Below are 25,226 nucleotides of genomic sequence, written 5' to 3' on the forward strand. Positions count from 1 at the left end.
TTCTGAAGTACCTAGTGGCAGTAACTCACACAGTTCTTTTAAACTTAAAAAAAAAAAACTTTAAACTTTAGCGCTGCTGTGGCATAGCTCCAGGGTTCCGGGTTTGAGTCCAGTGTTAGATATCCTTCTGCATGGAGTTTGCATGCTCTCTGGGGTTTGCAAGGGTTTTTGCGAAGTGCCTCGGTTTCCTCCCACCTCTGCGCGACACTCCGAGGCTCTGTGATGGACTGCTGTCCTCGGAAGAGAAGGATGCAGCGGTGCGTTCTCGGACGGGCGCTGTGAGCGCTGTGAGTCCCCTGGAGAGCCTGTCGGCGAGGGGGACGGCCCGTGCCTTCGGAGGCACACCGAGCTCGTGTGCTGCAGGAGGAACGCGTAGAAAGAATTTCAGGCATTCCTTCAACATCCTTGCGTCCTTCGGATGAGACCGAGGATAAAACCGAAGTCCTGACTCTCTGTGGTCATTAAAAATCCCAGGGCGTTTCTCGAAAAGAGTAGGGGTGTTACCCTGGTGTCCTGGCCAAATTTCCCATGGGCCCTTACCAGTCATGGCCTCCTAATAATCCCCCTCTCTGAACTGGCTTCATCACTCTGCTCTCCTCCCCACTGAGAGCTGGTGTGTGGGGAGCGTTCTGGCGCCCTATGGCTGCCGTCGCATCATCCAGGTGGGGCTGCAAACTGGGGGTGGTGGAGGGGATCCCCATTACCTGTAAAGTGCTTTGAGTGGAGTGTCCAGAAAAGCGCTATAAAAGTGTAAGCAATTAATTAATGAACATAAAAAGTTATCAATGCAAAACGAAACAAACCGAATTCTCAGGTCAGATCGATTTCTTAATGACTCGGTTCTAAAGGCTGAATCCGGACTCACGTTAATTGGTTTCTTCGTACTGTATGTTAATTTTTGTTTTACTGTTGTTCTGAGCCTTCTTGGATTGTACTGTCTCAGATCACAACGTAATATAAATCATTGTTTTAGAAAAAATAAGAGGGCAGCCACGACCACAAAAAAAATATATCACAGTACCAAAATAAAATGAAAAAGACAAAAACAGACCCTGATTTGGTCTCTTGGATTTGATCTAGTAATTCCGTATTCCGCAGCTCTATGCAATGCTCCTACTCTGCCGCTAGGGGGCTCACCTTCTGTTGCTCTTCCCATTGTGGTTCAAGGCTCATTTTTTAGAATCAGCGCGTTTAGTCACATAACAGGTAATATACCTGAAGGCGATTAAAACCACCAAAACAGTTTCACTTGGCAATGCCGAGGGTGACAAACTATGAATCAGAGGAAGTTCTGAAGAATGAAAGGCGAGGATACGTCATTCAGTTTACCTATTATTATTTTTGATCACCTGTTTACTATTGTTTTTTTTCTCATAGATACGAAGCCCTTTTGCTGTTAACGCTGCACTTAAAAGATTATGTGCGAGTGAGAGAGAGACGAAGAGAGAACTTTCTGTGCAAAATCTGCAGTCAGAAACAGAAAAGCGAGTGTTTGAAAGATTGTAAATAGAACTGACATTTCTGCATTAAGTCACAAAGTGAAGAAGTTCAGCAGATCTATGAGTGCCTTGTACACAGTGCTGACACTAAGCCAGCAATGCTAAATCTGGCACTCAATATGTATTTCATCTGTCTGTAGTTACAGCTGTGGTTTGCGTTCATAAAAGCAAGCAACACAAGCCCAGCAAAATGTTTACGAAGCGTCCCTGACATGTACACAAAACGTACAGAAATACAAGCAGGAAATCACACAGCGTCTCTGTGCTATAGTGTGAAATCTAGCAGAAACAGAAAACATCACACCTTAAGTCAACCGTCTAAAGAGGGGTTCGACAGAACACCAGGTACCCCTGTTTCTCTGGACCCGGCTCTGTTCTACTTATTCCTTAGTTTAGTGCTTAATTTTTGGACATTTAAAAAAAAAAAACATGGAAAGAAATCCATTCACTGCCAGAGTATACTTTCCTTTTACTTACTCGACCACCTGCGGCCAGTTTCTGTAAATATCCGGCCACGGTCACAAAACCACTCATTCCTCTTCAGGGTCAACCTGGAGTCTATTTCCGAAGCAGGGTACAAGGCGCCCTGTGCCCTGGATGGGATGTCAGTGCACCACTGTAGAGCACAGTCAAAGGCAGAATTTAGAGAGACCAATGATCCCACCTGGCATGTCTGGGAGAAAGCCAGAGAGGCCATGCAGGCTCCGCACGGACAGACCCCAGTGCGGAACCGAGCCCAGGACCCGAGCAGACTGCCTCGCCACCTTGCTGCCCTTCCCCGAAACACCTCCTCAGTAAGTTTCCCTCATGTCTCCCCTCATGTGTTCCTTGAAAGGCTGTTGCGCAAGGCAGCGTAACGTGTCCAAGCAATACTGTAGCTCGGGGGGGGAAAGACTTAACTCTTGAAGGCAGGGCTTCTGTGTCCAGGGCCCTTCAGGACCCTCAGCGCTCTTTGTCACGTGGTTCAGTGGTTTCCTAAGGAGGCACGGATTTCAGACGAGTTCTAATGTTCGGCACCGAGGGCTGACTGGCAGGCTGTGGGTTTGAGTCCCTGCTGCTGCAGACACTGCTTCTGTAACCCCAGAATGAGTTGTTTACCTCAGTGGCTCCAGTCCTCCCAGCTGTCTAAGTGGGCACCAGGATGGCCGAGGGGGTCCCTGCGATGGACCTGTGTCCCATCATGGGGGGGGACTTGTGCTCTAGTCTGCTTGATGCCCCTGACACCAGGAGGAGCCCTGGCCTCCAGTGAGCTACTGGGGAAACACAGGGAACTGGAGTCTCTAGCAGCTGAGAGGTGAGCACCAGTCAATCGCTCCAGTGAATGAAGTAATGAGCTCAATCACTGTTCTGGAGCAGAAACTAGCAGATAAGTGGTAGTTTTATGATACCAAGGATGTGGTGTTTTATTACTCTCATTTTAATGGTTTAATTGCAGCTCTCCTTGCTCACTAAACACCACACAGGGTGGAAGGGCAGAATTGGGTCAGTCTTCTGAGACCTTTTTTATGCTCTTGAGGTGTTTTATCCCCACCAGTTTGGACCGGTCAGTTATTTATTAATTAGCCTGGCTCTTCATTAACACCGGAGCTGTGCCTTTGGACGCCACGCAGGGCTCGCGGCGGTACGGGGGGGCTTCCCAGGCTGGCATCGCCGCCGGCGAGCAGGGCCTCGACGAGGGCTGAGGGGCAGCGCCGCCCCCCTCCCCTCGGACTGGGGTACGAGGAAGGCGGCCTTCACGCGACTGCACACCCCACTGTGCTTTTCCGAAACGCTCCACCTCTCTCCTGCTCGTCAGCCCTGCGGTTTGTACAACCCGTGCAGAAGCGAAGTGGAGATGGATTAGACCGGCAGTGTCCTGGAAACAGCCACACCCGGAAGCACGAGAAGTTCCCGTCCGTGGCCTGCCCAGCAGAGGCCTGGTTGCCATTCTGTGTCTGAATCGATGAGTAATTGCAGATTTGCATGCCTGAGCTCTTTCCTCGTGAACGGCCTCTCGGACACACCCCCGTTCTTCCCCGCGATCTGTCAGCAGCCTTCTAGGAACTGTAACTTACACGCAAGCCTGAAAACGCTGGGACACTCTTACTTCACTTGTTGATGTGTTATTTATACGCTGTCACATCTTGTGAAGCCCATCCTTGCCACTTTGTTGATCAGTCTGCCTGCTTTCCACAGCATGGATTCCTGCAGAGTGCTCATAGATGTATTTAAGATCTGTTCTCATGCAGACAGGACGGCCTTCTAAGCATTTGCAGCTGACGACACGTTTATGTGAACACACCCGAAGAAGGCTCCACGGCCGAAACGTTCAGCAGGGAATCAACCTGTTACTTGTTCCTTTGCGGCCTATGTGAATACATAGTATCATCTGCATTGACTGGCTGGTTAAACTGCACTTACCCATGAATACGTCTCAGTATTAATTTGCTTTTAAATGTACGGTACATGTCACATTTAAAAATCATGTAAGTTGTTAAAAAATCAAAATGATTTATTATAGGACTGCGGCTCCTTTCAACATGTATAACCTACAATATCCCAGGAGGCTGACGTTTCTGGATTCCACCCAGAAATCAAGCCCAGCAGAGGAAGTATTCCTTCTTGATTACAAAATTAACAAATACCTTATAGTTTCTTTATCATTCTTCTAGCTCTGGCTGTCATTATCAGCACTGTGTCATTTCCTGCGGGCTGGAAGCGATCTCTTCCTCCTCTGTGTAGAGCTACTTACAAGGCAGTTTGGAGATGATTGTTGTTTTTACAGATGAGTGGAAAAATGGCATTCAGCAAAGAGTCCGGGCAAACTGGTTTGGTGATCTTACACGGACACACACTTTTGCGCGCACACTCACACAAACACACCCACTAGGCAGACACACACTCACACTGACAACCTGTCTGAATCCAAGCCCTGTATATTTTTTGTCTTTGAGCAACGCAAAAACATCACCGGACAGCATACTCCCGCAGTTCATCACTGATTGCACCCCGTACACAACATCTTCACAATCCCTACAAGCATCTCAGTGCCAGCCGAGATTCCCATATCGCTAGCTTGAAGACCTAGAGTACCTGCTGCAAAAAGCACAAAAACTTTCTTATTACTGATCAATGGATAAGCCCTCTACAGGCCTTGAAGACAGACATTGCACGAGCACTTCGATTTTCCAAATAGGCTCCTGCCAGCTGGTTTTAAAACAGCACGGCTCTGCAGCGTTTCCTGCAAAGGGATCCTGACGTGCTCATCGGCTGGAATTCCTACGTGCTGTAACACACCTGCCTCTGGTCCTCCTACTGCAGGCTGCCTCTCCACCCCGCCCCGCGGACACGGGCAGGTTGAACTGGAACCCGGCTGGCTGACAGCGCAGTGCAGCTGCAGTAGGCTAAACGGCACAGATGAAATATCATTTAAATGCAGTTTTGAGATCAAAAGAGGAGAGCGATCGGTTTTGCAGCCGTGAGGATCTTCCGGGCAGACTTGACACGCCAAGCCGCCTGAAGGGACTTGATTTTAGGAGAAGGCGCCACGTTGAGGAGTTAGAGGAAGAAACAGAACCAGAACCAGGGGCAACCGGAGGGGGGAGAGGTGGTATAAGATCAGATCCCTTTATTGGCCCCTATACAATTTCTTGCATCAGGAATTTGTCTTTTTGCAGACCCCAGCTTGCTCTCCATGAGACACACAGACAGGGAGAGAGAAGATTAGGGTCAGAGCGCAGGGTCAGACATTTATACAGCACCCCTGGAGCAGCTGGGGTGAAGGGCCTTGCTCAGGGGCCCAACGGAGTAGGATTCCTCTGCCGGCTGTGGGATATGAACCGGCAACCTCCCAGCCACAGGCGCAGATCCTGAGCCACAGTGCCACCACTCCGCCCCACTATTTTGTTGGATTTAAGCAGCCAGAAAGAAATGGGTTTGTCCCAGGGTCTGCCTTACTCCTGGGGCTTTTTTCTGCCTGCCTTTCACAGGTGTCACACACTTTCATGAGGCCTGCCCCACTACATTGTGACAACACACTCAGCTACAGTGGGTAGGATAGCATGCTCATTTATGATGGGAAGTGTTTATGTTGGCTATGCAATTCGACCCTCATAAGCACTTGCTACAGTACAGCATGATGTTATCTTACTGCAGAGCTTTGCATAGCTGTAATCGAGAGCAGGATGCTGGGTAAAGGAATCCGGATGAGAGGGTCTGATAAACAGCACATTATAAAGACAAAAACAATAATGATAATAGTAGCAGAGGGGATAGAAAACAGACTAAAAGATCCAGCCATAACTCCAATTATCCTCTCAGAAGAAGGTAAGTAAAGATCAAATGAGTCTGGAAGGTATTACCTGATGCTCCGAAATCAGGGGAAACTGCTGTGTGTTTAAAGTCATGGCTTTTGTGAATAGATGGTATTCACAACCTCAACACCTTCATTTAATGTTCAACCCCTGTGTAAAATGTTGGTCACTTTTATACAGTCGTGTACTACTTTATAGAAAAGGCACCGCTGCTCTAGAATTAAACTGCGTTATAAACCAAGAACAGGAATTACTTCTTTACACAAAGGGTTGTGGGTGTATGGGGCAGGCTACCAAACAATGTGTGCCCTGCCTTTGTTCCCAAAATGGCAGGGTGAGATCCGTGGATCAATATTACCCAGTGAACTAACTGGGACTTCTCTCTTTTGTAACCGGTCTGGTGATCTTTCTCGGGAAGTGCCCAAGAATGGTGAGGTAATACTCAACACTGAAGGAAAAGAACAAATATCCTGCTTACAAAGAGGATTAGTCTTTACTGGCACTAAACCTCAAACAACCAGCAGTAAGCAAAGAAAGAAATACTTGCAACATGTCTAGCAATTAAATTAATCACTCCTTGAGGAGAAAATAGCAGGTAAAACTGTTTATTAAATACCAGTCCTTTCTCTCTCTATCCACCAATGTCACTGCGTCTTCACTTTCTAATGTCACATGTTTACTTTTGTCTTCAGCAGAATTGCAGATTAGGTTCCTCTTTAAGATTATAAATAACTAGATGTAAATGACAAGCTGCTTCGTTTGCAACGAAAGTTACTGATGTGTTCACTTGCGCTAATCCGTGTGGTGAAAGAATTGAAGCTCAAGTTCATTTCATATAAACTATTCTTCCATCAGAGTCCTGGCACTGTTCCCACCTCATTTGTAACTTGTAATCTTACATTTTTTTTTATTTTGATTTGCATTTAACATTGACAGCCTTCAGCTCCAGCAGACTGACACCCAGCAGGATTTCCCGGTCTCTTTTACGAGTGAAAAGAGCAAAACCTGCTCCAGTTCAGAGGCGCGGTGGAACGCAAACCCCAGAGGATGCGTGTGCGCGCTATGAGGAGTTGCATTTAACATCAAGGACAGGAGACACCTCTTTACCCAGAGGGTGGTGGGAGTGGTGAACAAACTACCCAGCCATGTTCTGGGTTCCTTCCTGAGAAAGGGGGAGGATCAATTAGTTACTCACTACCAAACGCGTGAGCTGCAGGAGCCAGAGTCCTCGGGGGTCAGACTCCAGCGGAGCTCGTGATGCCCTCGGCTGGGTGGTTCAGGGCGGACCGGGGATGATCCGGAGTCCGGGCCGGATTTCCCCCTGGCCTTTACCAGTCATGGCCTCCTAATAATCCCCCCTCTCTGAACTGGCTTCATCACTCTGCTCTCCTCCCCACTGAGAGCGGGTGTGTGGGGAGAGGACTGGCTCCGGCTGCTGGAGGGGAGTCCCCATTACCGCACGACTATAAAGAATCAATCAGTTATTACTGCTGTTATGATTACTACTATTATGATCCTCGGGACCTCTGTGGCGGCTGCTGTGCTCTCCAGCCCCCGGGGGGCTGAGTGTTCGCCCTCCGGGGAGGGTCCCTGCGGAGCCCTGATTGAGCACCGGGGGGAGTACAGGGCCCCCTGGGCCCCCGGCGCGCTGGAGCGGGGGGGGGGGGGCGTGTCCGCGCGCCGAGAGCCGGCACGTATCGCTCTGCCCCAGGGGGGCCCCTCGCCCTGTTCGTGCCGGTTGTGCCTCTGGCTCTCGGGAGGCTGGAGTCGTTTCTCACACGGTTCCCCCGTTTCTCTTGCCTCAGCTGATTTCTTCTTCTGCGATCTTTCTCTTTCGGCCTGACAAGTGCCTGAAAGGCACCCCTCTCCGTGTTTTATTTTACTGCCGTGTTCAACCTGCTTTTGAGGGCCAGGAACCCTGGAGAAGAGCTGCTCTGGTAGGCCTGCGCCTGCCAGGGCTCTCGCCACCAAATATGTGCTTGGCAGGGGTGTGCTGGGAGTTAAAAAGGGGGAATTTAGAGACACCTTAAATGGCAAGTCTAGATTACTTTTGACCAACTAGGACCCTATAATGTCCACCAAACAGCACAAGACAACCTGCCCAGGAAACGTTTCACCCAGAGGTAACCGAGAAAGCAACAGCCACTCTGAATGACTTTCAACATATAAACTGTGTTAGAAGGCTTTAGATTTGCTCTAATTCAACGAGGTAAGGACAAGATCTGAAAACGTACGTGTGAACCGTTCCTTTCAAGTTCGCCTCAACACAAAGTGTTGAAGTTGGTCCTACTGTATAGGTTACAGCACTCACTTTTACACTTTAAGTCAAACTTAAAAGGGCAAAAAAAAGGGCACAGTCCATGAGCTCCAACAAAAACAATTGCTCACGCCTGATATTACTCAGAAGGAGAGGGAGGTAATCTCTCAAGTATGAGTGAGCATGATGTGTTTGTAAATTAGTTTCTGTCTTCTAATCCACTATAGAAAAAGATAAGCGAGCCAGCGCGGGTGACGTCACCCATACCTTAGTTCCATAAAAAAAAACCGTAGGCCGGCTGTGTTAAGCCGTTACGCTTTCTGCGTAGCTGACTGACGGGTGGGCGTGGGTAGAATACCGGAGCCGCCGTGGCGTACGTAGGTTTTAGCATTCTCCATTCACCCCCCCCACCGCCTCTCCTCAAATACGTACGCGACATGCGCAGCTCTCCCAGAGTGCACTGCGCTTTTTAACATAGCCATCTTGTCGAGTGAGAGAGAGAGAGAGGAAGGGAGGCAGTTTTGTGAATTTAAGTTCCCGAGGAGTGTGGTGGAAAAAAAAAAGAGAGAGAAGGGCTGGGGGTTACAGGGGAAAGTCAGATCAGCTGCGATTTTCCGCTCCTTCCCACGTCCCGGGGCTGTCGCGCTCGCCACGGCGGGGATCAGGCGGAGAAACCCGTGTTTTTTTTTTACAGGATGTCGTACACGCTGGTTCCCAGGTAGAGAAGTGTTACAGAACGGGAGAGTGGAGGGGGAGCGGGCCCGCCTCAGACTAAAGTATCTATAGCGGCTGGGGGACCCGTGCCTGCGACAGCGGCCTGCTGACAACTCCGGAGCCGGGACCTCACCTGACGGAGCAGGCCGGCGCTCGGACAGCGGCGAGACGGGCAGGAACTGCGCCGCCGGGGCCCGCAGGAGGATCGGTGCTGTATCGGGGGTATTTTCCACCCCCAGTTTTTTTTTAAAGTCGTGCGAAAGCAACAGGAGGGAAGAGAGAGGAAAATGACGTCCAGTCAGGTCGCTAACAGTTATAAACTGTGAAATCGTTACCTTTTTTTTTACACTCGCCGTTGTGTGCGTCCTGCTTCGCTAAGACTCTGCGTACTACTTTTCTTTAAAAAAAAAAACCCATCTCGGGAAGACAAGAGACAGAGGGGGAGAAAGACGGGGGGGTGCCGGGTTTTTTTCCATCCGAGGTCTCTCAAAATGTCTAAAATGCCGGCGAAGAAGAAGAGTTGTTTCCAGATCACCAGTGTCACGCAGGCTCAGGTGGCGGCCAGCAGCATCACGGACGACACGGAGTCTCTGGACGACCCGGACGAGTCCCGGACCGAAGACGTGTCCTCGGAGATCTTCGACGTGTCCCGGGCGACCGACTTCGAGCAGGAGGGCGTCTGCGAGCGGAGCTCGTCGGAGGAGACCCTCAACAACGTCGGGGAGACTGAGGCCGCGGCGGCGGCGGCGGCACCGGCGGCGCACATACCTCAGGATGGGCAGCTACAGGCGGCGACGGGTCCCCCGAACGGGGGTTTCGCTCTCAGAAGCACAGCCCTGACGGGCTCCATTCAGGGCGATCAGCACGTTTTGGGAGCGGCGGCCCAGCCCCCTAACACCACCACCCCCCCCGCCCCTACCCCCACTACCCCCGCTGGGGTCGTGCAGCAGCTCTCCACGCCCGTCGGTGCTGGCGGGCCTGTCGGTGTGGCCCCCGGCACGTCCCCGGCGCCCCCCCCCGCCGCGGCCGGCTCCTCCGCTTCGGCCGTGACGGCCTGCAGCTCCCGCTTCAGGGTCATCAAGCTCGATCACGGTACTGGGGAGCCCTTCCGGCGGGGCAGGTGGACTTGCACGGAGTTCTACGAGAGGGATTCCGAAGGCTCGGTTATTGCCCGGACTGTGGACAGCATTAAGCACGCCAGTACCTTGGACCACAACGCGGACAGGGACAGTGGGCTTGGTGCCACCGGCGGGTCGGTGGCGGCCCCTGGCATGCACTCGGTGCCGGGGCCAGACCTGGCCTGTGAGGGGTCATTCGCTGCCATGTCCCACCTGCAGCAGGTGGAGCAGCAGCAGCAGCAGCAGCAGAGCTACGGCGTGGGGCTCCCGAACGTCAGCGGCCCGATGGCGCACAGTGCTTTCCAGCCCCCTGGGTACCCCGCGCTGCCCGCCGTGGCCCAGGGCCTGCTGCCCCACGCGCACAGCAACGGGATGAGCGTGCCCCTGCCGCCAGTGCAGAAGCTGCCCGGCGGGCCCCCCGCGGCGAGCCAGTCCCAGCAGTTTGCCTACCCTGCCCAGCCTCAGCAGCTCCCCCCCGGCCACCTCCTGCCCGGCCAGCAGCCGCCTTTGATGCCCAGCAGCCAGTCGGATTACCGGCAGCAGCAGCACGCGCCAGCCCCCCAGGCCTTGCCTGTCGCCAGTCTTCCGGTCGGCCAGGGCCCCTCGCCGGTCATGACCCCCGCCGCTGGCGGGACGCCGGTGTTGGGGCTGCCGGGCGAGCCGCCGGGGCCCGCCGCTGGAGTCCTGCCGGGCGGCCAGATGCCCCCCGCCGCCCTGGGGCCCCTGCAGCAGGCGGGCGGTGGAGGGGTGCCGCAGGCCGCGGTCGGGTCTCTGCCCGGCGCTGTCCAGGGGCAGCCCCTGCCGCCGGCCGGCCAGGCCTCGGGGGCGGGCGGGGGCGGCCTGGTTTCGGGCGGGTCGCCGAGCGTGCCTACCACCGTGCCCGCTGCCTCCAGCACTCCTGTCTCCATGCCAAACGCCCTGCCCGCGCTGGGCCCTCCCCAGGCGCAGGGGCCCCAGGGGGGCGCGCCCGTGGGGGGCTTGGTCATGCCCGGGCCGGGAGGGGCCGTCCTGCCGCAGGGCTTCGGCCAGTTCCCGGCCCAGACCGCGGTCGGCCAGGCGGAAGGTAACCGAAGGAAGTCCGATGCCCTACCTCAGCCTCTCGCCACCTCCGGGAAGGATCCGGCGAGGCCCCTGGCCACAGAGCCCCTGCAGCTGCCCGCCGCCACCCCAGTGAACAACCTGACCCCCACCGTGTTTGGCATCCCTATTCCCATTGACGGGGATGAAGACAGGTACGAGCTGTGGCACGCCTTATACACCTTCTGCAGTGCATGGTCACCGAAGGGTTCGTACGGCTCATACAGCCCTCCAGTGTGCTGCTTTCAGAAGTAACGCTGCACGTTCTGTCGGCACAACCTGCTGAAGTGTGATGTGACTGCAGTCACCTTTTTTTTTTTAAAGTCCTCCAGTGGTGTTGGAATCGGGGAAAATCTACAGTTGTTTTTCAGTTTTACAAGAGACCTTTGAGGTGTTGTCCTGCTCTCGCTGCTTGAAGGAAGCCGGTGGTGGGGGGCGGGGGGGCGGGGGGGCCGGAGGTGTCATCAAGCTGTCGGGTCTGAGCTGTGATGTCGCAGGTTGAGCAAGAGCGGAGCAGTGCGGCCAGTTGGGAGAGGAATGCAGTCATAAGGGAAATGTGGGCCGGACAGCACTTGCACCACATTTTCACTGATTTGACATGTTGGTGCCTAGCATTGGAGCTTAAAGCGTGGTCAGAAATACTGCTTTTATTTCAGCTCGGCTGAATGCTCGAGTCTGGCTTTTTGGAAGTAAAGCAGTACTTGTATTTACCTGGCTACCGATGTGCTGCAGTGAAGCGCTGATGCAAAGTTAAAATGGGCACGCTTTTGAGAAGGGCCGCGTCAGGCAGAATCCAGGAAGAGTGTCTATGCTTTACGAATTCCCTTGATTGTATAATTTATCGTTATTTATGAACGTGGCTCGTCACTGACCGTAGGGTCCCTCGCTGCGTGGCTCTCCGATTGACTCGGGAAGCACAGCGTGAAAGCGGAGGCACAGATCGATTTCCGTTAGACACCTGAATTGACTCACTTTGGGTCTTTTTGAATAAAATAATATTTTTGGTTGTGTAGAAGAACGTAACAACTCTCTGTTGCCGGACACGGGCTGGGAGAAGGAATGCAGCCAAGTAGTGCTGGCAAGTCAAAAATAAATATAGTGCTTTTGGTGTTTTTCATTAATGTATCAATCTGCTGGAGGAGAATGAGCTGCGTGCCCCTCCCCTCTAAGTTTCTGTAGCCTTCTGGAGCAAACAGCAGTGTTTTATATCCAGATTTCCAATTAGCTCTTGAATAATTTAGAACAAGGCAGCAGCAGTAAGCAATTTGCTGTTCAGTTGAGTCATTTTAGGTCACAGGCCCTTTTTTTGTTTTTTAGATTACAACTCATGCTTGTGATTATAACACCTTCCTTTATTGTGAAATGGGCATTTAATAGAAGGGTCATTTTTTAACTCCTCATGAAGCGTCAGCCCTAAGCTGTAGCAGGTCTTGGATCTTTTCCAGACTTCTGCTTAATGGATGTTACAGCCCATTCTTCAGAAAGGATTTTGCAGTGCTAATAAAACTGAATTTGAGTTGGATCTTGTGAGATAAATATTTTCTTGCATGGTGTTCAAAGAATGGATTAATTTAGTTTTCTGTCTCGGGTCATTTCACGACTTAAGCCAAACTCCATAAATGCTTGCTGTCGTTTAACGCCTGAGAGCTGTTGGGCAGTAATATTCTGGACACAATACTTTAATCCGTGCGGGAAACGTTTGCTTTGTTTTTTAAGGCACTCGTTTACTTTTTTATCATCCTATAATAAAAAAAAATGAGTGGGATCTTAAGATGAAGTCAACACGGAGCGCGCCCTTGACGTTTGACAGGAAAGAAAATGTTTTGAAATGAATGCGGTGAAATTTCCTAAATTTCTCTGCTGTCCAAATGTTGTGAAAGTGATTTTCCTACGTGTGAATAGTTGTACAAAGTTGAGTGCTAAGGAGATATTGGCGGCCTTTTACAAGACTGTTGCCTGATCACTAATAATCATTTGCTCATGAACACAAGTCTATAACGAAATGAGCAAAACAAACCATACTTTGTGTAGGTGTATCACTGTATGTTAGATAACTGGTCCATGCTAGTTAGATGTTTGGTGTGCAATAATGAAGCGATGAGGCCCGGTCATAAGCCTATTCTTTATTCTTGTGAACTGTTAACGTAGTTTTTTTTTTGTGATGGATTAATTTTTTATAACTGTTTTCGTGCTGCTGAGTCTGTCAGCTGTTTGAGTTGTTTATAACGGGGCCTTTTGGAATGCCTGGGTTTTGTAGGATAGCTTATGCCCAATTGCAGTCAACATTGGTGCAAAGCTTCGTATGTGCTTATGATCTGTGCTCTTGCATGCTGTGACTTCTTTTGGTTGACAGTTGTTGATGGCCTCCTGTAATCTCTGAAATCATCTTTAGGTAAAACAGTCTAGTTTACCTCAGCCTCTAGCTGGCAAAATCTGCCCCCCCCCCCCCCATCCTGAAGAGTAAAGAAGGAACTGCTGTTGAGTAGCTTCTCGGAGCTCTGCGGTGGTGGTGAGGATGGATTTGGCCAGATCCCTGCTGTGTCCCGTGGGTTTAGACATAAGCACTCAGACGGATGAACAGTTGGCGTCCGTTGTGGCAGAAGCAGTGCAAAGCCACTGCTGGCCTGATAGGGAGATTTTGTTTTTTAGGTTTCGGTTCCTGCGGTGGATGTTACTCACCCCGGTAGCCAAGGTCTACCTTAGGAGGGGAAATTAGGCTTTACATTTACAGCCTTATCCGATTGGATTTCCCGTCTTGTTTTCAGCCCTTTAATTCAGGCGAACTGATGGCTGTTCTTCGTTGGTAAAGGCTTAGCAGTGTGAGCAGCAGTCTGGGGTGCTGAGGGATTTCCCTCTTCAGACTGGGAGGTTGGCCGTTGCTGCCCTGGTAACCCACCGGACTTTTTCGGCTGGCGTCCGCGGTGGCGGTCAGGCCTTGAGAAGGGAAAACCTGTCGCTTCTGGGAGGAAAGTCCGAGGAGCCTGGGGAAGGGCGCCCGGTGTCCCCTGGCTCCGGAAGTGAGGAGGAGAGGCTGTTTGTTCCGTCAGCTGAGCTGCGCGCGGGGGGGGGTGTGATAAGGGGCGGGCGTGTTTCGCCGCGTGACGTGGCGCTTGCGTGCGCTGGGGTGGTCGCGACAATGGACACGGCACCCCTCGTTCGCCGCTCGTGGGGGGACGGCAGCTCGTCCCGCTGATAGGCAGAAATCTCCTATCGGGAGCCGGGCAGGAGTCCCGCTCCCGCGCTTGATGCGAGCTGATAAGGGCCAGCCTGCTGCTTCTTGGAAGCCGCTCGGGTCCCTGAGGCTCCCGCCTTTGTCGGTGCGGCTTTGTTTTCTGCTTGTTTTGGTTTAGGGATGAAGCGCGGAGGTCTTTCTTGTGCCCTGGGGTACTGGCGTCGATTGGGATCGTAGTCGTTTTTTGCTTCGAAGAGTCGAACGGTGGTAGAAAATTGTGTGGCGGAGCCTCCTGACATTCCAAAAGGACCCGTCTTCTTCGTCAGCTAAAAGTATTTTCTGAACTTGTCCGAGCTCTGTTGAAAATGAGCATCTTAGATGAATGACCTGGAGCCATTCTAAATACATTTTTGCACATTCAGTCTGTTTAGAGTGAATTAATAATAGGTACCTGCAATATTGGTAAAGGATATTTTTGGTCACCACAGTTATGCCCTCTGTGTGATTTATAGTAGTCCTAACACTGGGATGTTTATGGCCGGACTTGATTTTACCACGCAGTTTTAACCGCGACATCAGTGAATAGCCTCGCAGAGACACACACTACTCTGCAGTCTTTTGTGCTGAAATATGCTACGGAATTAAGATTTAACAGTGGAGGCTGTGATTCACCCACTATTGGAAGAGCTGTAATAAATAAACATGGCAAAACGCAAATGAGTTTCAGGAGGTTTGGGGTTGTGGACTGTTGAGATCCAGTGCACAGGAGATCGCTGGTGATCAAGGGAAGAAAAGCCTGTTTGTTTTAGAAGGTGGTGCAAGATTTTCTCCAGAGGAGAGCTAGCTTGCACAGTCTGGGTTAAATCTCCCCTTGGCTGGTGGGACAGAGAAAGGAGGAGCCTTTTTCCAAGCTTATTGGACGGGAGACAAGAGAGCAGCTCATTTTCCAGAGATAGCTGACCAGCGTGAACTCCCAGGGCAGCATACCAGAGCCTCCATGAATGGCTCAGATTGTCAGATGTTCCCTGCGGCCAGCCCAACACCCCCTTCCCTGATCAAGGGGAACCTTGACTCCGAGCGTCTCTTCCGTTTAGGTGATGAGCTGGATCAGGCAGCTGTTAATTGTTGTTGTTATTATTAAGAAAAAGTGCAGTACCCAGACTTGTTCAGTACTTAAGTTCAAATCCTTTTCTTTTAGTGGGGGTTTTACAATAAATGAAAGAACCTCACTACTTAAGGAAAGATCCCGTCGGTCTTTTATGAAATTCACAGAAGCGGGTAAATAGTTCAAACCACAATTCTCTTCTAAAATGTCACAGTATCCAATTTGAGAGAGAGAGAGGTCTGTTTGTAATTGGACTTCAGGCTCTCTTAGTGACTATACATGTGTATTTATTCTCAGATGTTGTATTCACACTTATTTGCCTCTTTGAGCACATTTGCTGACCGTGGAAATGACTTTGTTTGAAATTCATTAGGCAGAGCATCCCAAGGGCATTCGCTTGAGAACTTCAGCCCTTTTGCTGAAATAAGTTTCCTTTAATTCAGAAATGTGTGATCTGATGAGTCTCGGGCTTTTATCTGCGAGTGCTTGAGACACCTCTCCAGCTGGAGCGCTGCTGTGTGTTTGGGTTTTTTTTAAACTACCAGGACTCATGAAGCAGGAGGAAGCGATCTTGATACCTTTCCCTCAAATGTGAATGATTCGCAGCAGCAGTGGTTGTTGCAATTTAGCAGTAGCCTTGAATCCAGGAGAGGGCCTGCGTGGCCTCTGGTCATTCGTAACCTGCCTTGCTTATTTGGGTGCTTGTAGTGTCCTTGATCCCAAAACCCCCGTGAGCTTCTCCTGCCAGGATCCCCAAGGATGAACTTCCACGGCGTGGGCTGTGCCGTTCCGCGCCATCCCTGCCTGCTCTTGTTCTTTTCTTCTTTTGCATGAATGCCTCTTTTGCTCGTTCTTGTCTTCTTCTTTTGCTTGCATGTCTGCCCCCGACGTGTACAAGCGCCTGGGGGTTCCTCGTGGAGTCCGAGGTGTCGGTGCTTAGCCACCGGGCTGCTTCGTGTTTCGTGGGGTTGCGTCCCCCTCGTCTCCAGGTTTCTCCCATGGGGTGGGGTGGGGTGGCTGAGCCTCGCTGTGGGCATTGAGCGATTGTCCAGTGGGGGTGGGGCGAGACTCCCGCGTGCTCCAAGGCGAGGGGGCAGGGGGTCATTTCAGCAGGGTGATGGGGGTGTGGAACAAGCCGCCCGGCCGTGTTGCTGAAGCCGGTACCCGGGCTCCTTCCAAGAAACCGCTGGATTGAGATCCTTGGACAGATTAACTGCTGCCTACCAAACGGCCTGCTCTCGCTTGTAACCTTGCCGATGTCCTTATGTTCTGATTTAATAGCGTGCCTCCAGGCCGGGCCCTGAAGCCCCGTGGGTGTTGCAGGGCAGCTTCTGGTTTGGGAAGCGGTCTCCTCTCTTCTCCGAGATGGCGAAGCGCTGAAAGAAGGAGGAAACAGGACAGGCCCTTGTTTATGCTGACTTCGCTCTGAATTAGATCATTCGAATTGAATTAATCTTCAGTGGAGTAATTGGCGGTTCTAAGAAAGCTGTGAACTCTGTACGCTTCCTGCCTTTTTTTTTAGTACCTCTGAAGGACATGTCGTTTTCACAATGCGGCTCTTTTCTCTCCCGACGTCGCTCTTCAAATTCCAGATACGGTTTTTGGGTTCGCAGAACGGTAAACCAACAAGAAGATGCAAGAAGGGAGGGGGGAATCTTTCATCTTCTATTGGTCTTATTAGCTCAAGTTGTGTAGTAATCTGATTTGCGAGGAACAGTTTTTACCAAGAATAAAAATTGTAATGATCAGGAGAAAAACGTTTAGGTTATATCTATATATATATAGTTTTGCCGTAACTCTTCCAAACAGCTATGTAATGCACCAGCCTTACCATTCCATGCATTGTGACCTGGGCCTTTGCTGCTTAAAACCACGATATTAAATACCTTCAAAATAGAGCATTAACTTAAGTAAATTCTTGCTTGTGATCCTTAAATTCAAGAAAGCCTTCAGGGGAAAGCGATTTATGGAACTAGTCATTAACCTGTAGGATCATTGCTCTCATTGGTTCAGAAGTTATGGTTCCCAGGTATATTGACTGCTGCGTCTCAGATGTTTCTGGGCTGCTGTACTTCTGTGATTCCTTGCAGTTATTTCGTGCTTTTCATCCCAAAGGGTGGCAGAGTGCTGTATGTGTAGGAGGCGATCCATTTCGCCCCTCGCCGAGGTGCAGCCCTCACCTGTGCAACCCAGGGCAGCCAGTCTGGCCCAGCGGTCCCACTGCACAGCTGGGCCAGAACCGGGCCACAGGGGGAGCTGAAGCATTGGACTTACTAGTTGGTTTGAAGGGAGATTTTGAAAGAGCTGAAGAAATGCTGTAGCGTGAGATGTTGGGAGAGCTTGTCTCAGTGTAAATATTGCATTCTGATCCCCTCTTTGAAGTTTTCACCTTTGGGTAGATGGCCAGGCATTTGGAGAATTACTGTAGTTAATGATTGACCTCGTACAGGGGAACTATAAGTGTAACAGTCAATAGACAGATAATCTTTATTGACTTCCATTTCCATGTTCAATGATGTCAGTCTGTGAATATGCATTCCACGTGTCCTAGCTCAGCAAAATGGATTAACGTTTTAAAAATGTGATGATCTTAGGGTTTTTTTTATTGTGGTTCCAAATGGTTTGTCACTGAACACAAATTCAATTAAAACTGGTGGTTTCCCTGCAGCAGGATTCCAAGCAGTGTCGGATAAAGTTTAGTTTTTTTCACCCACGCATCATCAGTGCTCGCATGGCTGAAATATGCAGCTGTACATCTGCTTCTGGGATCCTGAAAGCTGCAGACCAGCCCCAGTTGTCCCAGAGCAGATCAGCATATCTGACTTTCAAGTTCGTAGACGCACAGTAATAGGCTGTGCTTTACTTTAATAGTGGAGTTCTGCTTTTCTGGTACATGTATTCAGTGAACTTGTTCAAAAGTAAAGGTCACTTGGAGTAAAAGGCATGAGTGGTATAAGTAAAAGGATTACTTAATCCACCTAGTTGTTTTTGTGACAAGTCTGTTGAATGAAAACCTAACTCTGGTTCGCTTTTACCTTTGATTTACCTGTCTTGAGCAACAGTCAGTGCTTTCTGCTAGAGGGAAAATTACAGAGGAACTAAATGCTCTGGAAGAGTAAAGGCAGTTATCGGGGGCTCCTTCAGAAACCTGTTATTGCCCTCTTTGAAATCTGCCGCACTGAAGTTTGCTTTGGTGTGAAACAATGAGGCCAAGCCGCCAGTGTTTAAATCCTCGGGTCAAGTCCTTGGGAGGGCCTGGCGCTGGATGGGAGAGGTGGGGGAGGGGTCGCTGAACTCCTGAACTCCCGAGCTCCCTCGGTCGCAGTCGATCCCCGCTGTGCCTCATGTTGTCCCCGTTTTTTGAGTGCGTTTGGAGAAGCTGGGCGTGTCTTCATGGGTGAGTGGATGGACAAGGCGGTGTCGGAGGAAGCAGCTCGCGAGCTTTCTGGACCCGTGGAACCGGGCCGCCAGTCCGGCGAACCCTCGCTGGAATAGGAGTTGAATGGAAACGCAGCTTCGTAGCTCATCTGAAACCCGCTGGCTCCGCGCAAATCTGTTTTCTACTTCGGTCACTGCTTCACAATGTCAGGGTGTTTGGAATAGGCCACGCTTTTTGGGGGGCAGGATTTACTGAGTGAAAGTTTGGCACGACTGAGGCACAGAGCATATGCAGACAAACCCATGACAGAGCTATTTTAAATCATTGAAAGTAATGCATGTGTGTTTGATTTATGTTGCTTTGTGAGAATCTGTTCACTTCATTCTACCACGCACGCCGGATATAATTCATCTTTGTTGTGGTAGTTATTCTGTTTTTGTTTTAAAGAAAGCATCATGTCAGACATTTTGTAGGGTCTTTTTCATGTGATTTAGGGATTGACGAGCTGCAGATGAAGACAAACAGGAATGTCTTAAGTTTAAGTTGGATGGTCTGTTGTCTTTTACTGTTCTAGTGTGGAGCAGGTCAGCTGAAGAGAGGGAGTGTTGCCAATTGAGCAAGAAAATGAGCTTGTTTTTGGTGGTATCTTAATGTGTATAAAATGAGATTGGAATCAAGCCATGTTCATAAAAGTCTTTTTTGCATGTTATTTTTTTTTAAGTTTTGAGCCAAGGCATGGAGGAAATCAAACATTTTAACAGGCCCATGGCTTAAACCTTGCATTGTTCAGAGCTAAGAGGCAGTTAAACTAGGTTCTCATTAAGCTCTTCAGTATCAGTGTCATATTATCCCTGGGAGAATTATAAGCCTTTTTGTGTTTCACTGCCTTAAAAGTTCTTTGAATAGGGGAGATTAAGCCCGTGTTGACTTTGTGCAGTGTGGTGCATGCTGCTGCACGAAGCAAAGTGCTGCAGGTTTTGTACCAAGGATGACATTGTTTGAAGTGGTTAGCTGTGCATGCTTTTTAAATGGAGATTGATAGATGTGAATCTGTGGGCTGCCAAGTCGGGCAAGAAAGACAGTGTAGTGTGGCCTGCAGAGTCTTCCAGTGCAGGGCTGAAGCAAGGGTGTTTATCTATTTACGCTGTACCTGGCTCTTACCTCTCATTCCGCCAGCGGATACAGGACCGGTACCTTTCTCTCGGGGCTTCAGCCGGCGCCCAGCATTGCCCAATATCACCTGGAGTGTGTTGTGTGTGTGTGTGCTGCCATGTAACAGTCAACACAGAGGCGGAAATCAACCTGGGGACAAGACCTGCTGTAATAAACTGGCTTGAGATCTGTCAGAAGTGTCAGCGCTCATGTGCTGCTGACGCAGAGCTGCGCTGCAGAGAGCTCGGGGCTTTAGGGCTTTTTCACTAGGTAGCCTAACCGTGTTTCTCTTTCGCGCTCCGTTGTGTACTGCTCCCCAGTATGTCAAGACCGTGCTGCTGCACCCTTGCACAGCTGAAACACACCGACATCTAGAACTCCTTTGTCGCAGAGTGGTCTTCTAGCTTTCTGCGTTTCAGTGGAGTGGTTATGAAATGTCCTTTAACCTTATGCGTGCTTGAATATCCTGTTTTGCTGCGAAATGTGTAAGACGTGGTGGCCATCTGAGTCAGAGTGGAGTTACTAAGGCAAGCACAGACAGTATTAGTAGCTTGCTGGAATCTTTTCAGATTTTTCTACTCTCTCTTCCCTCCCAACTAATTGCTTCGAAGGTCGTTATCATCATACAGCAGAATACAGCTGACTTCTGCTTGTTTTTTCTTTTCTTGGTGTGCAGCTAAGTGATGTGAATTGATCTCTTTGTCTTGGTGGCTTTAGTCATGGTAGTTCGGATTGCTGCTTTGGAGGGGAAGAGTTGCTGCCAAATTGAAATCTGTGGCTTGTGGTGGCTCAGTTCCAGTGAGAGGTATCTAGTACATGGGAAGACACCTGAAAAGGCAGGAGATCACACACTGGAGACAGTGATAAACCTGCAATTGTCTGCTAAAGTAATATTCATTTGAAATCACTTAGTGTACACAACCTTGTCAAAACACAAAGGAACTATTTAGTGCTGCTGATCCCTATTCTGAAGGCTAAGCCTTTTGATGTGGTGGCAGTGTTTTAAAGTAAGTAAACGTCACCGGTGTCTGATGCTGTTGTGCAAATTATTTGTCAAAACTTGATACAGTGAAGCAAAAGTAAAAAAATTACAAACGTTGCTTTTTCACTTCCGGTTGAAGCCGAGCAGCTTTTGGAAGTACTTAGTGCAGTTTTGTAGCCTCGGTGCGTTCTGTTTGACCACAATAAACACTTTTTTCATGATGTAGTTGGCCAAATCTCACAGTGTTAGTGTGGAAAAACAGTTCAACTCTGCATTTTAATTTTCAAAATGTGCACTTTCAGGATGGCTGACGTAGGTTACTGTAGGATTAGCGTTTAATTTGTATGAAATTTAAAAGGTTTTAGTGTTTAGATCTTTAGGCCTGATTATATTGCTTGTGCTTTGCACAGCTCAGTGCTTGTGTGGAGTGTGGTCTTCACAGGCACAGGTAATATGGGTCTTGTGTCATTGTTTTAATCAGCAGGAATTGGGCTGCACTTGGCTTCATTTTATAACTGAATAATGCTGAACTTGTCAGTAGTCGCTTAGTTTTTTTTTCATCTGATAATATTCAAACAGAAAAGGGATAGAAAATGTATTAGTCAAAGTAGAACTATTTCCTGTCTGCTTTAGGGCACAAGACTTAATAACACTTCCCCTTCCTGCCCGGTATGCAGCACTCTGTCACAGAAGCAGCAGGCTCAGGAAAAGGCACTCTGTACTTTTGCCACATTTCTACTGCACTTACAGCAGCTCGAATGGGCCGTTTCTTTTTTTCCCAGCATGATTTAGCAAGATTCCACAGTAGATTCGGTCTAATTATTAGTCAGAATTATTTTTCCGAGGTGAAAAAAAGGCCTTGCTGTGCCCCCTGGTCTTTTCGTTTCGGTGATTTGCACAGTGTAACAGTGTCAGTATTCTCAAATCAGAGTTTATTTATCCAGTGCACAACAATACAGCGTGCAGCAGTAGTTGCTGGCAATGAAATGTCTTTTCTACGAGCTCACAAGGATCCCAAAAATCACAAAATTAAGGTTACGAAAATAAGGTTACATAATAATAGATGTGATAGGAATTGAATAAAACTCAGTATGAATAGAGCTGCTATGTGTCCACGGTGTATGCGATATATACTGGGGGAGGAGGGGGAGATTTCTGAAGTCCAGGGCAGCAGTTTAAAAGAAAAGTGATCCAATGCTCATTTATTGGCACGCTTTCTTCTTTGTGGGCTAATTTTGTTTTTTTTAATTTTCCTTTTTTCCCCCCCGCGGCGACCGTGCGCCCGCTCTCCCAGGGTGCCGTTTATAAAAGGAACCATCCCCGTACTACTGCCGGTGCGAGCAGGCGGCTGTGTTTTTCTTGGCAGGTCATGAAAGCCTTCATCTGAGTTACTGTCCTCTTGCATCAAGAGCGGGTTTGGAGGTTTAGGGTTTTTCGATGCTCTTTTTTTTTTTTGTATGTATGTAAAGGCGAACTTGTCCTTCGTCTCTCTTTCCCACGGGGTGTCGATATCCCTCTCGGCACGGGCGTGTCCGCGCAGGTCCATCGCCGGCTGCTGTGAGAGCTGCTCTTCTCGCTGCCGAGACGCCCGATACTGGTGCGTGTGTTCTTTCCAGTCGACCTCTGCAGCAGCAGGTCAAGATTTGTACAAGGAATAAAGAATGCATCGTGTTGGTTAGCAGTTCCTCCTTTATAATGTCAATAATGCAAGACTTTATCGCTGCCCGGCTCTGGGGAGTGGGGTGTGTTTTTTTCTGCCCTCAGTTTGCGGTTGTGGTGCCCAGGGGTGCCAGCAGACTTCGGGCCAGTGTTGCCCGGCTGGGCGGCAGGAATGCAGTGCTCTTTGCGAGTCGGTTCCTGTAGAACGGGGACGAAGGCCGCGCTCGGAGCCCGGCCTGCAGGAGCTGCTCCTCTAGCCTGGTGCAAGAGTTCGCGCTGCCTTCGGGTGATGGCGAAGCTTTGCATGCTGGCACCTCCGTGTGAGGCGTGTGTGTGTGCTTGGCGTCGCTTGCGTGGGCGCGGACATGCCACTGAAGTGTCACGTGTTCGGCTCGGACTTGAGGTGAGCCCAGCTGGCCCATGACGCTGACCACACTGGTTTTGCGATGTGGGCTTCCTCTCCCCTCCTCCTCTCTTCCTCTTCCTCTGTGTCTGTGACTGAGCATAGAAAAAAAAGCATTTTCACCGCATTCTTGGATGTGACCTTGTGCAGAAGTGGAATTTGCTTAGGCTGCTGCCCTTGTTCCGATGAAGTCCCTTTTGACTCAGAAGCGGTATTTTGTTTAAATGTTCCTGTAAGGATTTAATAGTACAGGAAAGGCTCGGCGGAGGATTTGGTCATGAGGTAATGGTCCGCTGTGACAAAGTGGATTGTGCCAGAACCAAGAAAATGTGCTTTTTGTTAAAATATTTAAACATACCATAAATCAGCTCTTGCTTTACTGGGTAAACACAACTTTTCAGCCCCCTCTGTACAGCGAGCTGGACGCCAAGTGCCGTAGGAGTGCTTCTGTGACTCGCCTTTTGTGGGGGGCTTTCGAGAGTACCTAGACGCCGGTCTGGGTTTGAACCCCGCTTTTCTGGGGGGGGGGGGGGTTCTTCCTCGGCTTTCGTTTTAAGAAACTAGGTTCCGGTGTAAATGTGAATTGCATGACTTGTTGTGAAACCCTTTTCCCTCTTTCTTTCTTCCTCACGTCCCTTCCTTGCCGTCTGGACTCTCGGGCTGCGCAGGAACCCCTCCACGGCTTTCTTCCAAGCCTTCCCGTGTCACAGGCCGCGGGATTCAAAGAGCCCCTGTGGCAGGTGAGAGGCTGTGTGCGGACAGGGCTTCCGCGAGCGAGTGTGCATGGGAGGCATGGAGGCTGTCCGGGCCGCGCTCCCGCCCCGCTTGCTGTCAGTGTGCCGCGGGGCTGAGACCCGGACGGAGTTGGCCTTCGTAGGCGAGCACAGCGCAGGAGCTGGGTTACAGCAGCCGGGGTCTGCAGGAGGTCATTTCAGGACACCAGTCGTTCCGTTAACTGGGTCTCTGAGCCGCTGTGGTGTGGGTAAGCCAGTGTACTTGTCGCCAGAGAGCAGAATCGGATCTGACTGGTCCCGTTGACCTCTGCCCCCGCTCTTGGGGTTGGTTACTGTAAATCGGCGGCCTTCTGGTTTTGTTTCCATCCGTCCTGCCACCCCGGTGAGACCCAGCACAAGGCCTTGCGTTTGAAAGCAGAACGTTAATTCAGATGGCTTTCTGAAGGTTTCTGAAAGAAGAAGAAAAAAGGCACCTCAGGAAATGAAACCGGAGGCCAAGCACAGCTAGCTGTGTAGGCAGGCTGCTGCAAATAGTGAAATCCTCATTTGAGTGTAAAGGCTTTTTACACGGTGACATTTAGTCAAGAGAGGAAAGCGAGCTTCTGTTTTAATTTTACATGCAGATTTTGTGCAGCTAATTTAACACTAATGGCTTCAGTTGTTGATGTTACTAACAAATGGACTGATTTTGGTGTGCTTACTAACCCTATAAATAATAACACTCATAGCTGTTAATGGTTTCACTTTTCCAGCAGGGTTGTTACATGTTTTTTTCAGGTGGAATGTAATCCATTTGTAAAAGTAAGTCATACGGGCTGGTTAGAGATCACTAGTCTGTTTCAGGCATTATGGTTTGCTTAATGGGTTACAGGAAAAGCAGTTAGTCAGCAGTTGAGTCTGTTGTACAGTAATCTCTTGGCTGAAAAGTGAATTCATACATAACAAAATCCTATTTTTTTGTATTTGCACTTCATTATCCATCTAAACTGCTAAAATGTTTTCTCTGTAAAAGATAAGTGCATTTGTGAAGAACTGGAAAGTACCGAGTTACTTTTGGTGCAGTTTTTTTTAACAGAACTGCAGCAGATTCTTATTTCGTCACAGTGGGCACGTTTCATTAAAACATTTCCAGCTCGCTAAAATGCTCTGATGGGAATGAGTTGAAACATTTCTAGAATTTATAAAGGGAAAAAAAGGTTGTGTTAAAAGGGACATTGCAGCAATAGTTAATTATGCTGATGCTGTATATTTCCAATCCATGCATCCTGTGGTTTCACTTGCATCAGTGTGACAGTTTTGCAACATTGTATATTCTGCTTCTTGTAGTATAGTACCTGGGCCCAGTCATTAATCTGCTGTGGTTTCCTGTAAGTGTCCTACATATTGTTGAATGTTTTTGGACTATCTCAGGATTAATTCTGTTTGAAGGTGTTGCATTTGTTGTGTATAATCTCCCCACATACGTTGCTTTTTTTTTACAACTAAAGACACTTGAGACCCTTTGCATACCTTATCAAATCATTGGGGTTGAGTGAGCGGGTAGTTACATTTTAGCAATTAATGCAAGTGCCACTTAGTTCAACTGCTCAAACTGGGGGGGTCTCTGTCTGCGCAGTCTGAGTCCTGTATGCTGCCGGTTTGTACCTTCTCTGTTCTTGTAAGTAAAAACATTCCATCTGGGCT

At 49.5% G+C, this 25,226-nt stretch overlaps 1 protein-coding gene across 2 annotated transcripts in view; it reads left to right on the plus strand.

Annotated features, from left to right (window-relative positions):
* Positions 1–8,516: 8,516 nt before the first annotated feature.
* Positions 8,517–25,226, plus strand: part of tsc22d2 (TSC22 domain family 2) — a 30,189-nt gene continuing 13,479 nt past the window's right edge. Inside the window, exons 1-2 of one of the 2 annotated variants that reach the window (XM_069197823.1) lie at positions 8,517–11,112; positions 23,478–23,549. In XM_069197823.1, the coding sequence (XP_069053924.1) occupies positions 9,254–11,112; positions 23,478–23,549 (1,931 nt within the window). In that variant the 5' untranslated portion in view covers positions 8,517–9,253. The remainder of the gene's footprint in view (positions 11,113–23,477; positions 23,550–25,226) is intronic. The other variant, XM_069197824.1, reaches the window with a different exon arrangement.

Source organism: Lepisosteus oculatus, chromosome 13 (assembly GCF_040954835.1).
Source record: "Lepisosteus oculatus isolate fLepOcu1 chromosome 13, fLepOcu1.hap2, whole genome shotgun sequence".
Classification (NCBI taxonomy): Eukaryota; Metazoa; Chordata; class Actinopteri; order Semionotiformes; family Lepisosteidae; genus Lepisosteus; species Lepisosteus oculatus.